This window comes from Gopherus evgoodei, chromosome 24 (genome assembly GCF_007399415.2).
Source record: "Gopherus evgoodei ecotype Sinaloan lineage chromosome 24, rGopEvg1_v1.p, whole genome shotgun sequence".
NCBI lineage: Eukaryota > Metazoa > Chordata > Testudines > Testudinidae > Gopherus > Gopherus evgoodei.
In genome coordinates, this window is record NC_044345.1 from 7,221,923 (window position 1) to 7,232,841 (window position 10,919).

General features: G+C 55.6%; 1 protein-coding gene across 1 annotated transcript; it reads right to left on the bottom strand.

Annotated features, from left to right (window-relative positions):
- Window positions 1-217: 217 nt before the first annotated feature.
- Window positions 218-10,550, bottom strand: LOC115639551 (cathepsin K). The gene is made up of 8 exons (XM_030542492.1): window positions 10,394-10,550; window positions 8,253-8,379; window positions 6,371-6,493; window positions 5,354-5,509; window positions 4,810-5,028; window positions 2,978-3,143; window positions 1,334-1,439; window positions 218-1,156 (listed from the first exon to the last, which is right to left on the bottom strand). Exons 1-8 carry the CDS (start codon window positions 10,399-10,401, stop codon window positions 1,057-1,059), a joined length of 1,005 nt encoding a protein of 334 aa, XP_030398352.1. The 5' UTR covers window positions 10,402-10,550; the 3' UTR covers window positions 218-1,056.
- Window positions 10,551-10,919: the final 369 nt, after the last annotated feature.

Genomic DNA, 10,919 nt, shown 5'->3' on the forward strand with positions numbered 1-10,919 from the left:
GAGCGTTGAGCTCCTCCAACGAGAGGCCCAAGGGAATCCTGGTAGAGGCTTAACAACAGGACAGGGAAGCAACGAACAGGGCCGGGGTGTCTCCTCGCGCCGCCCAACCTGACACCAGACCAGGAGGAGGTCTGTGTTTGTAGATGCTATTGGCAACGTTGAATCAGTGCCCCAGTGACCATTCAGCCGGAATACAGAGCAAACCACCAAGCAAGGGACGGGTTATTCCCAACTGGGTTTATTTAAAAATAAAATCACGTCAGTCTCACCAGAACCTGTCACACCGGAGTAGGGCTGCAAGTGTGCACGGGATACGGAGTGGGCACAGGTGCTGCCATATTGCCAGAACACAGGCAAAGCATCCTCCCCTTCCAGCCCCAGAGAGGCAACGTCTCCAGCAGTGCAAGGACAGGGCGAACATGAAGCCACCTGCAGAACCCCACCAGGAGGTGGAATCCAGGCCACTTCCCTCCTTTTGCTGCTGCATCCCAAGGTTTCAGAATCTGGGTTACTCAATTCCCCTCTCAGCCGTGCGTCTGTCTGTCCCTACAGTGGGGGCGTGGGACAGGACAGAACTCAGCAGCAGGGCGTGCATCACACAGGCTGTAACGGACTGGTGCATATGAATGAGGGACGCTGGGGCCATGGAGCAGATTCAGGATTTTGGAGACACGGTGGCTAGAGTTCCACAGCTCATATGGGTAGAGACCTGCTCCTCCAGAGCTGTGGGACAAGAGTTCTAATCCCCACAACGGCGTCTGTTGTCTGCAGATGCTGATTCTTTCACCCACACATCCCAGGGGGAGGGAGATGCCTATGTTTGTTTGCTGCTGTTTTTTGGGGGGGAGAGAAGCTCCTAGAATAGGGACAAGCCCACGTCTGACTTTGCAAATCAAAAGAGGAGAAGGGCAGAGTATAAAAAATGGCAAGCACGAAAGGCTAGTACAGAAGCTGAGGAGGAGACAGCCGCAGACGCCAAGTCAGAGATGCAGATATTCCACGATGCCAGCTCAGGAATCCAGCTGCTTCTTTGGAACAGTGCTCGGGGCGGCGAGCTCACATCTTGGGGAAGCTGGCCAGGTTGGCGATGCCGCAGGCGTTGTTCATGTTCCGGGCCATCAGGATATAACCCTTGTTGCCCCATTCCTCTCCCCAGCTGCGGAGAGAAAGGAGAGGGAGTGAAAAGCTCTGCCGGGATTCACTGGCTCTTCCCCAGCTCTGTAAGATCACCCTGGCCCAGTGCCACCTTTCCTCACCATGGGGCTCCTGGCAGAGGCTGCGGCTGCATTCGGAGACAGGCGCCCTTAGAAGGCACTGGCTGGCATTGGATTACCTGTTCTTGATGATCCAGTGCTTGCTGCCCTTCTGCGTGCCGTATCCCACAGCCAGCACCGCGTGGTTGATGTTCTCCGCATTGCAGCTTTCATCGTAGTACACACCTGGGGGATGGAAGGCGGGAGTCACTCACGGGTATAACAGCACTTTAGGACAGAGGAATCACCAGACTGGACCAGCCCCACGACCCAGCTAGTCCAGAATTTCATCTCCGATAGCGCATCTGAGGAAAGCGCAAGAACCCACAGCAGGCAGATGTGGGATAATCTTCCTGTCATGTTAGATCTCATCCTGGCCTCTAAAAGCTAGAGCTAGGCTTAAACCCATCCCCCTCTCTGTGCCTCAGTTTCCCCATCTATACAATAAGGATAATGATACTGACCTCCTTGGCAAAGCACTTTGAGATCTACCCTAGCTCTTAGCTAGTGCCTGTTGTTATTATTATTATTAAATCCTGAAGCACGAGGTTTAATATCCCTTCCAAAAACGGTGTGAGTGAATGGTGACAACTCTGGCTGTGCGTGTTATCTACATAAAAGGTCTCATCTCCTTTTGGATCTTGTTAAGTTCTTGGTCTCAATGCCTTCCTGTGGCAATGAGTCCCGCAGCCCAATTACACTCGGTGTGGAAAAGACTGGAAATGAAGTGCAAGTTGTTAACAGTGAGGGTAATTAACCACTGAAACAATTTACCGAGGTGCACGGGGGATTCCCTCTCACAAGCAATTTTACAGTCAAGATTGAGCTAGACGGCCTGTCTTAGTGAAACAGCCCAGCAGGAGTTAATTCAGGGAAGTCCCATGGCTTGTGTTATACAGGAGGTCAGACTATCAGAGGCAATCAGTTATTGTTTTGCCAAAGTCTGAATGTCTTGATCAAGGTGGTAGTTAAAGGTCCAGACTCCACAGAAAACAGTAAATCAGTAAATAAAAAGATTTGAGGGTCCATTCAAAAGTGTCCAGCAGTCCAGATTTGGCCCACAATCTGCCTGTCGACTACCCTTGTTGGATAATCACCATGGTCCTTTCTGGCCTTGGAAGCTAGGAATTTATTTCCTTTTAATCAGTTTCAAATTTGGCCATCTTTTAAATTTCATGAGCTGTTCATGAAAAGCATGACAATCAATGCAAAGTGTCCTTAGTTGTTAAGGCTGATTGTTACGAGTCAGCCCATTGTAAATCAGGATCCTCACCCTGCAGGCAGCTTGGCCATGCAAGCCTTCAAACACACACCCTATCCAGGGAATCATCATTAGCATAAAAGGTGGCACAATACACACAACTCACTGTGTGGGAGAAGGTATCCCAGAACCCAGCTCCTGTCTGTGCGTTAAAGATCTGCTGGCACTTCGCATTAGATCAAGGGAAGCCCTTGGTCAAAATTTCTCCTCCTCCTCTGTCTGCTCAGCGGCTGCCTTCCACCCCAGAGGTGGCTGCATTTCTGTGGCGTTACACAGCAGAGGGTGGAAGGTGTGATGATGATTGAGTGGGATGAAATGCAAAGAGTGGGGTCTGACCCTCCCCTCGATGCCCAACGTACCCGAGATCCCCTTCCACCAGCAAAAGCCAAGGTGGAGGAGACCCCCACCCTATGGGCAATGCCCAGGCCATCACCTGGGGCTCATAAGGTTCCACTCTTCCTACCTCTGCTGTAGAATTGGAAGGAGGACAGGCTGGCATCAATGCCCACAGATACAGGCCCCACCCTGGCCACAGCTCTCTTCAAGGCCTTCTCATTCCCTTCTGGGATTTCCTTGTACCCGCGGCACTTGGCAGCTTTTCCAGTAGGGCTGTACATGCAGCTTTCATCCTGTAGGGGGCAGAGAGAGCAGCAGACAGAGCAGGTTGCAATTCCACTCAAAGGAGGTTTTGTGGGGGGGTGGGAGGGGATGGAAACTGGCTGTTTTGTCGACTTGGAAATTTCCAGGGGATTCTGATGATTTTTTTCTAAGTTTTATAGAAAAAAAAACTTTCCCTCCCCCAGTTTTTGGCAACCAAAACTGAAAAGGTCTGGCCAGTTTGAGAGAACCAACCGACATTTTTCTGTTTCTGACTGCAAAAAAAAAAAAAACGAAAAAAAACAAAACACCCAACATGTTAAAATTTTGGTTTCCAATAAAAACTCAGAAAACTTTGTGGAAAACAAAAACGTTTTCAATTTCATCCAAATTTTGTGCTGGGGAAAAATAAATAGAATTTCCCAGCCTGCTCTTTTGATTAGAGCCGGGCAAGGGCAAAATACCGGGGGGAGGAGGGTTGCTTTATGCCCCTGATATCCCAGGAAAACATCCTTCTCCGTCATCCTGGTGAGGAGTTTGGAACAACTGTCCCAGGGAGACAAGGATACCTGCAGAACCCATCCCGGGTTTTACGTGAGAACTGCCCTGCTGGGGCATGGAGACTGGGTCACTGCGCAGCAGCTGGGCGCACTGGAGAAAGTTGCTAGCTCTGTAACGAAGCTGCTGGCTCATTCCTGGGCACTGTGTGAACTGTAAGTGCAACATCCAGCCCACAATCTCTCCAGCACAGAAAAGGGTAATGTGACCAGAGGGGGCCTGCCCAGGAGGAAGCAGCAGCAGTAGTCTGGGAGCTGGCTGCAAAGGAACCGCCAGGTAGCGTGGGAATTAGGAGTGACAGGTTGAGAACCAGGGTGGGGAACAGCTGGGCCACAGGGGGATTAGTATCAGGGCTGCTGGATATCCAGGAGGCTCAGTTGTGAGTCGAGCTGGGCAAATAACTGATTATTCATGTCAGGTTGAACCAAATTGATATTTTTCTGGTGTTTTTGATGCATGAAAGCAATCAGGGCTGGGTCTGTTCAGGGGAGCCGAACCTGGAACCAGGGGCTCCCGCCTGCCAAGGAAGTGCCCTGGCAGGGCTAGAAGTTATAAAGGGACAACCATCCCCACCGTCGCCTCTTCTTGGTGACTGGCTGAAAGGATTCGTGTCAAAATCGGGGCTCATTTCGCCTCAACCAAAACTGCATTTTTCCTGGAGTAAACTAGGTGTCCTGGAAGTTCTGCCCCAGTCTGGTGAGGAGCCCTGCCCCGTCTCAGGAGCTCTTATATCATGGCACAGTTCCCTGCATCAGGTGTCTGCAGGAGACACAGAGCAGATGGGCAGTTACACAAACGGGCAGGGAGCGGGAGACATCTCAACAGGGCAGAGCTGGCTCAGATTACTTCCCCAGCAGCAGCAAGGGGGCAGCAGGAAATCAACGGTCACTAGAGTCACCATCTAGTGACTACCCCGTATCTGGGCTGGATCAAGCCAGCTCCACTCACTGCCATCCTCTGGGCAAGAAGGTGCGAGTCCCTCTCACCCAGCCTTGCAAAATTCTACTCCGAGGTGTTAGCGGCTGCACTGCCCTCGGTGTCATGGGGAGCAGACCTCACACCTGGGCTGGTGCATCACTATAATCCCCCGCTCCGCCCCTAGCTGCTCTCATCTCTGTCCCCAGGTTCATAGGCACCGACCTGGCCGATGTAGGGGTAAGAGTCCTCCGAGTCGATGCCCCTGTTCTCCTTCACATACTCGAAGGCGTTGGTCATATAGCCGCCCCCGCAGCCGTCGTTGTTGGTCACGCAGTCGACCAGGTTCTGTGGGCTGAGACCCTGCAGCTTTCCTGTCTGCCGCTTGAGCTGCCCCTCCAAGGCCCCGACGGAGCTGAAAGCCCAGCAGGAGCCGCACTGACCCTGATGCACAGGAGGGGAGATGGTCAGAAGTGAGAGGCTGTTCCTAGCCCGAGGAGCAGGAGCAGCAGAGAGGGAGAGCAGAAAGCAGCCAGCGTTTGTGGTTATTCCCCCACTGAAATGTAAGGATCTCACAGGAGTCAGAGTCAGATCTTGGTCACCCTGGCGTAAATCCGGAGCCACTCCACCTCCGTGGAACCAAGCCCAGACTCCAGCCACTGGCTCTCCGAGCTGGCCCAGCCAACAAGTGCAGTGCAATGTAGGGCAGCCATACGGTTCAACCAGAGTCGACAAGGAAGTGCCGAACCCTGAGAACAGCACCGCTTACCTGGTTCTTCACGGGCGTCACGTAGCCCTTCTTCCTCCAGTCCACCGAGTCCGGCACCTTCTCCTCCCAGTCGGGAACGTAGACCGTGTCATTGCTGGGCCCACGTGACGGAGGGACCTTCAGCCCCGTCATCTTCTGCACCACCTCCTCACTGATCTAGGGAGGGAGAGGCGGACGTTAGGAAAGCCAGGCACTGGTGGACATTTTGTAGTTGCCGTTGGGCCAGAGCTGCCGTGCATGGCCCAGGGCGGGAGGGGCAGTGACCCAAAGGCACTGCCTGGGGAATTGCATGGTAGAGGAGAACTTTAGCGTGGCTAAACCTGCCGGGCTGGCACCCGCCCTGGGTGGAGAGGAAAACGAGCTTCTGCCAAGAGAGAGAATTTCCCTCTCTTGCCCAGCCATGAACAGAGAGTGTTTAAGCTGGTGCGGCATGGACCCAGGAGGCAAAGCATTCAGGCGTGGAAGCAGGTTGTGCCACTAGGGTCTGGCAGCCAGACTCGGTGAACAGACAGACCAGGATAGGAACAAAGACCTGCGCTCGGACGCCTTCCCCACTGTTAGCGTGTGTACCACCGCAGCACCTTCACTGGGCTGGAGCAGGGGGGAGAGCTGTAAGTGGGGGTGCTGGCTCTGGGGTGGAGCCAGAGATGAGGGGATCAGGGTGTGGGAGGGGGCTGGGGCGGGCAGTTGGGATCTGGGAGAGGGTACAGGCTTGGGGTGAGGGCAGTGTGCAGAGCCCTGTGTCGTCTCCCACAGGAGCTGGACCTGTTGGCCGCTTCTGGGATGCGGCACGGTGCCTTAGATCCCGCAGCACCACTGACCAGACTTAACGGCCCAGTCATTGACCAGAGCCGCCAGGGTCCCTTTTCAATCAGGCGTTCCAGTCGGAAACCAGACGCCTGGTCACCCTAAACCGAACACCCCGGCGATGATCGTGGGACAGAGGGTAACATTACTGCAGCGCCTGGGGATAATTCACAGAGGATCTGGAAATACCCTGGCATGTCATCCACCTACCATGTCCCCCAGGTGGTTCATGGCCAGTTCATAGGTGTGGGTGCCCAGAGAGAACTCCAGGTTGTGGGTGGTGATGTACTTGAGGTTCTTCTCCCAGATCAGCCGGCGTGAGAGCTCGTCCATCTGCGAGGCAAGGAGGATTCAGGAATGGAAACACACCGGGCGATTGGACACCAAGGGCCGGACCCTGCTTGGGCTCCCACCGGCGCTAGCTTGGGAGCTGCAGCAGAGTCTGGAGCCCACGCGGTGGGGGTGAGAGTTACTGCTGTCCCAATGCAACACAGAGATCGAGAGCACTGGAATAGGGCCTCCCATATTGCCCTGGGATGGGCAAGGTGATGTCCCGGGTCTTGAACCCAGGCCTGGGAGTTCCCAGACACCTGCCACCCAATGGCTACTGAAGCCCACTGGGCTGAGAAGCCATCAGGGCTATAGCCCCAATCCAGACACCACCCCCAGGAGCTGTGATTGGAGGATCACCCCACTCCACCGATTGGTCCAGCTATGCTATTTAAGGAGGAGAAATAGGAAGTTTGTCTGAGGAACCAGGTGGTTTCCTGTTGTGGCTGCGTCTGACCCTGTTTGTGCCTGGCCCCCGCCCCCAGTCCTGTTCCTGCTCTGCTCCTGCCTCACCCCCAGCTTCACTGCTCCTGTTCCCACTGTGCTGCTGGCCTCCAGTGACCAGTCCTGGCTCCAACCCTGGCCAGGACTTCTACACCTGACTGGCGTGACCCTTGGCACCTGACCTCGGCTCTGACCCTCAGCTTCTATTGCTGGTTCTCCCTCTGGCTTGATCCCTGGCTCTGGGAACTGGCAGTTGACTCTGGTGCCGACCCTTGGCTTCGCTCCCCAACCTGTACCCCTGCTCCACCCACTAGACCTGACCACCTCTATCCCAGTCCGTAAGAGCCAGTCAACATCCATACAACACCCTGGCAGCACATGATTCTTTAAAGCTTCATTAGAATTCCCCAGGCTGGCCAAAGCAATAACGGGGTCCCTTTTCCCTGGAGCAGGGGACAGCTCAGTGGTTTGAGCACTGGCCTCCTAAACCCAGGGTTGTGAGTTCAATCCTTGAGGGGGCCATTTAGGGATCTGGGGCAAAAATCTGTCAGGGGATTGGTCCTGCTTTGAGCAGGGGGTTGGACTAGAACCTCCTGAGGTCCCTTCCAACCCTGATATTCTATGATTCTAATAAGTGGCTGGGGGGTGCCGCGGACAGCCCTTGCCTTCTGTGCCAGCAGGCCAAGGTTCAAATCCTGGACGTGCCTCATGCAGGGGATAACTGGGGACCTCTTATGCAGGAGGTCAGGCTTAGTGAGTCTTGTCTAGCCTTAAGCTCTAGTCCTCCAGGGTCATACAGCTGCTCGGCCTTTCCCCATTGCTAGGTCCTGCCCTCCTTCAGGGGTCTCCCATAGCCCCTCTGCCACTGAACTTCTAGCCCCACAAGACCTGCTCTGCCCATAACACTAATTCTTCCACTCCCTACACCTCTGGGGAAGTGGAGTTTCATTGCCAGTGCTAGGTGCCTTTCCAGCCCCAAAGCACTCGATCAGCCACTCGAAAACCAGCTGCCTCGTTTTCAATAAACCTCAGTGCTCTGGCTGCAGGGGACTCTCCACACCCATTGACGCTGGGGCAGAGTGGGGGTAAAGTGCTACCGGTCCCCCTGACATGGCAGGTCTCCGCAGCGACCACAGGAGGGTGAACAAGACCCACGATCTTTAGCAGAGACAGACAGACCTTGGCTCTGTGTGCGCTAGTAGTATGGCTGCTGCTTTTGGGCCCCGCCTGCCGAGCGTTCAGCCCCACAGCTGTGCTGAAGCCCAGTCCCCAAAGCGTCCTGTCCCACATGGAGCTGCCAGACTCCCTGCCCGGGTACCTTGCCGTTGTATTGTTTGTGGTAGGTTTTCTTCCATAGCTCCCACTGGGAATCCAGTGCCTCCTCTGGGTACATGCTGGCCTTCACTGCCGGCAGCAGCAGGGCTAGGAGGCTCATCCACCACATCCTGCGAGGGTGGAGGGGAAAGCCATGAGCAGGACAATGTAGGAGGGCAGCACTGGAGAGGTTAAAGCGATACAAGACACACACCCCACCCGGACAACCTCTAACCGTACTGGGTCACTACAGATCCCCCTGGCACTGTACGGATTGCACACTCTGCATGCACGACACATGGCAAAATGTGGGCCAGGTCCCCCTCTAGTGGTCAGTCCGTATAGAGGACAACAACCTACTACAGCTGCCAGAGCTGCCCTTTTAGCTCCAGTGGTGGAAGTCGGGGCTGCGGTGCTGAAAGTTTGGGTTTGCACCCAGCGGATGACCCACAGAGGAGGGGGCGTCATTCCACCGGCAGGCGTTACTGCCCTGTTCTATCCCAGCTGCAGCTCAAGCGATTCCCTCCCGTGCGTTACCCCTGCGGCTGCAGGTAGCTGGGGCCTAGTGTTGCTGCGGGGCGGGAGATGGGCTCCAGCCCTGCCCCATCCCGCACCGCGCCTGCTCTGAGACTAGAGCGAGGACTTTGCTCCTGAATTCTGGTGACATGGAGCCCTCAGCAGCACTCTGCTCCCCTGACCACAAACGCAAAGCTAGGCCAGGGGGAGGGTTTTACACGGGGCCGGTCAGTGAAAATCTCCGCGTGAGCCAGGCTTTTCTTTACCAGCCGGATCCCAGGCCCTGGACTGCCCCGTCGTCACATGAGCCTCAACAGCTGGTTCCCATTAGGGCCTTTTGGCAGATGCCTGGGAGATTTTGGAGGAATGCAGAGTGAGCCGGCTGGGCTCGTTAACTCTGCTTCACGACTGCGCAGCCTGGTGAAGGCTGGCCCGGGATAAAACCCACCCCGGCTCATTGCTGCCTCAGCTGCCCCTGCTTCAAGGCATTTCCCACAGGTGGATAGCGTTCTTGCCACCTTACAGATGGGGAAACTGAGGCACAGACTGGCCTGAGGTCTTGCAGCAAGTCAGCGGCCTTGCTGGAAACAGAACCCAGGTGTCCTTGCTGCCGAGCCAGTTGCTCTAACCTCTGGGCCGCCCGGGATCCCCTTAAGCCTGCTATCCCTGTTTCCCAGCCTAGGAAACTCAGGACAGCGTAGGGAAGGGATGTGTCCCAGGGAATGCAGGTCCCCCAACGGTCACTCCTGCCCTTGGCAGCTCCCAGGATCAAGCCCTGAGCTCCCATGTCACAGCCAGCATTACCACCGCTTTCACGCTCGCCTGAGCTCCCTCTGCCCACGTCCACCCTCCAGCCCGCCTGGCACCCAGTGTGCAAGTGACCAGGGATGAACGGATGGCTCCCCCCACTCTGCCACCACCCATCTTCCCCATGCTGGGATCAGCCTGCTAAACTCCTCTTCAGAAATCAGGGACCACCAGGGCGGTCTAATGGCTGGAGCACTGGACTGGATGCTGAGCATCTGGGCTCTGTCTCTAGCATAACCCTAGGGGAAGTATGTGCCTCAGTTTCCCTTCTCTCATCTTTTGTCTGCCTGGTGAATTCTGAGTGGAAGCCCTTGAGGGCAGGGGCTGTTTCTCACTCCAAGTATGCACCGGACCTAACCCAGTGGAAGCCCTGGCTCTCCAGGAAGGCCTCCAAGCGCTCCCATAAAACTAACAACAAGCCAGACACCCCATTCGGTTTACAAGCCGGGCTACCAACCCGGGATTCCAAACTGCTTCCGTTCCCCTGGGCCTGGGGGAAGTTCAGCCCCAGCAGCAAACTTCTGAAACTGCCCCAGGCCTCTGCTGGGGCTGAACTGCTGGCTGGTCCTGATGCTTGGGGGAGAAGGAAACGAAAGCGAACAAAGAACTGCTACTGTCAGAGGCTATGAAACCCCTTCTGCCCCCCAGGGAAAGCTCTGTAATCTGCACCGCAGGGCACAGGCAGGAGAATTTCTGCATCGTACCCCACAGACATGGGATGCTTGCTCCAGCTTTGGAGCGAGCAGACCCAGCAGCCCTAGTGGCTATGTCTGGAAAGCTGTCAGATCCCCCTTTGCTGTTAAGGAGGAAAGCGGGGCTCACCTGTACATTGTGGCTGCTCTCGGATACCAAAGTTAGCGACCGCTTCGCCGTGCCCCGAAGAGACCCCGAGCAGAGATGAGAGCCGGGATGCTGCCGCTCTGCTCGCCTGCTAGTTCTTTTTATGCTGGCTGGATTGAGGAAGTCGGGCAGGCGACTGGAAAATATGGGCTGCCAGTTTCATGCAGGGTTTCTCAGATTTGCATATGGGCCTGGCCAGAGAGTGGGGGGGGAGGGGGGCGGAGGGAGCAGTGCTGGCTGGGTGTTCGGTTTCACATGATTTGCAGCTGCCTGCAGAACTTAGTCACCTCGGTATTCGCAGGCCCAGGCCTCACCCAGCCTTGCCCCCTGGGGGGTCATTTGCACCTGGACAAAGCAGGTGCAGGGGAGAACTTTGGGGGGGGAGTCTGTGTCTATCCCTCCCTCAAAGCTCCAGTAGGACACAGATTTCCTGAGCACACACCCCATCCCAGTGTGCACAATCCTCACCCTGCCCCAGATTGGGAGGGCGCTTAACATTGCCTGGGAA

What these genes read in the sequence shown, in the direction of transcription:
- LOC115639551 (XM_030542492.1), bottom strand. An exon ending in ACAAACAATACAACGGCAAG is followed by an intron (nt 6,494 to 8,252) that starts GTACCCGGGCAG and finishes CTTGCCTCGCAG; the next exon opens with ATGGACGAGCTCTCACGCCG. An exon ending in TGAACCACCTGGGGGACATG is followed by an intron (nt 5,510 to 6,370) that starts GTAGGTGGATGA and finishes CTCCCTCCCTAG; the next exon opens with ATCAGTGAGGAGGTGGTGCA.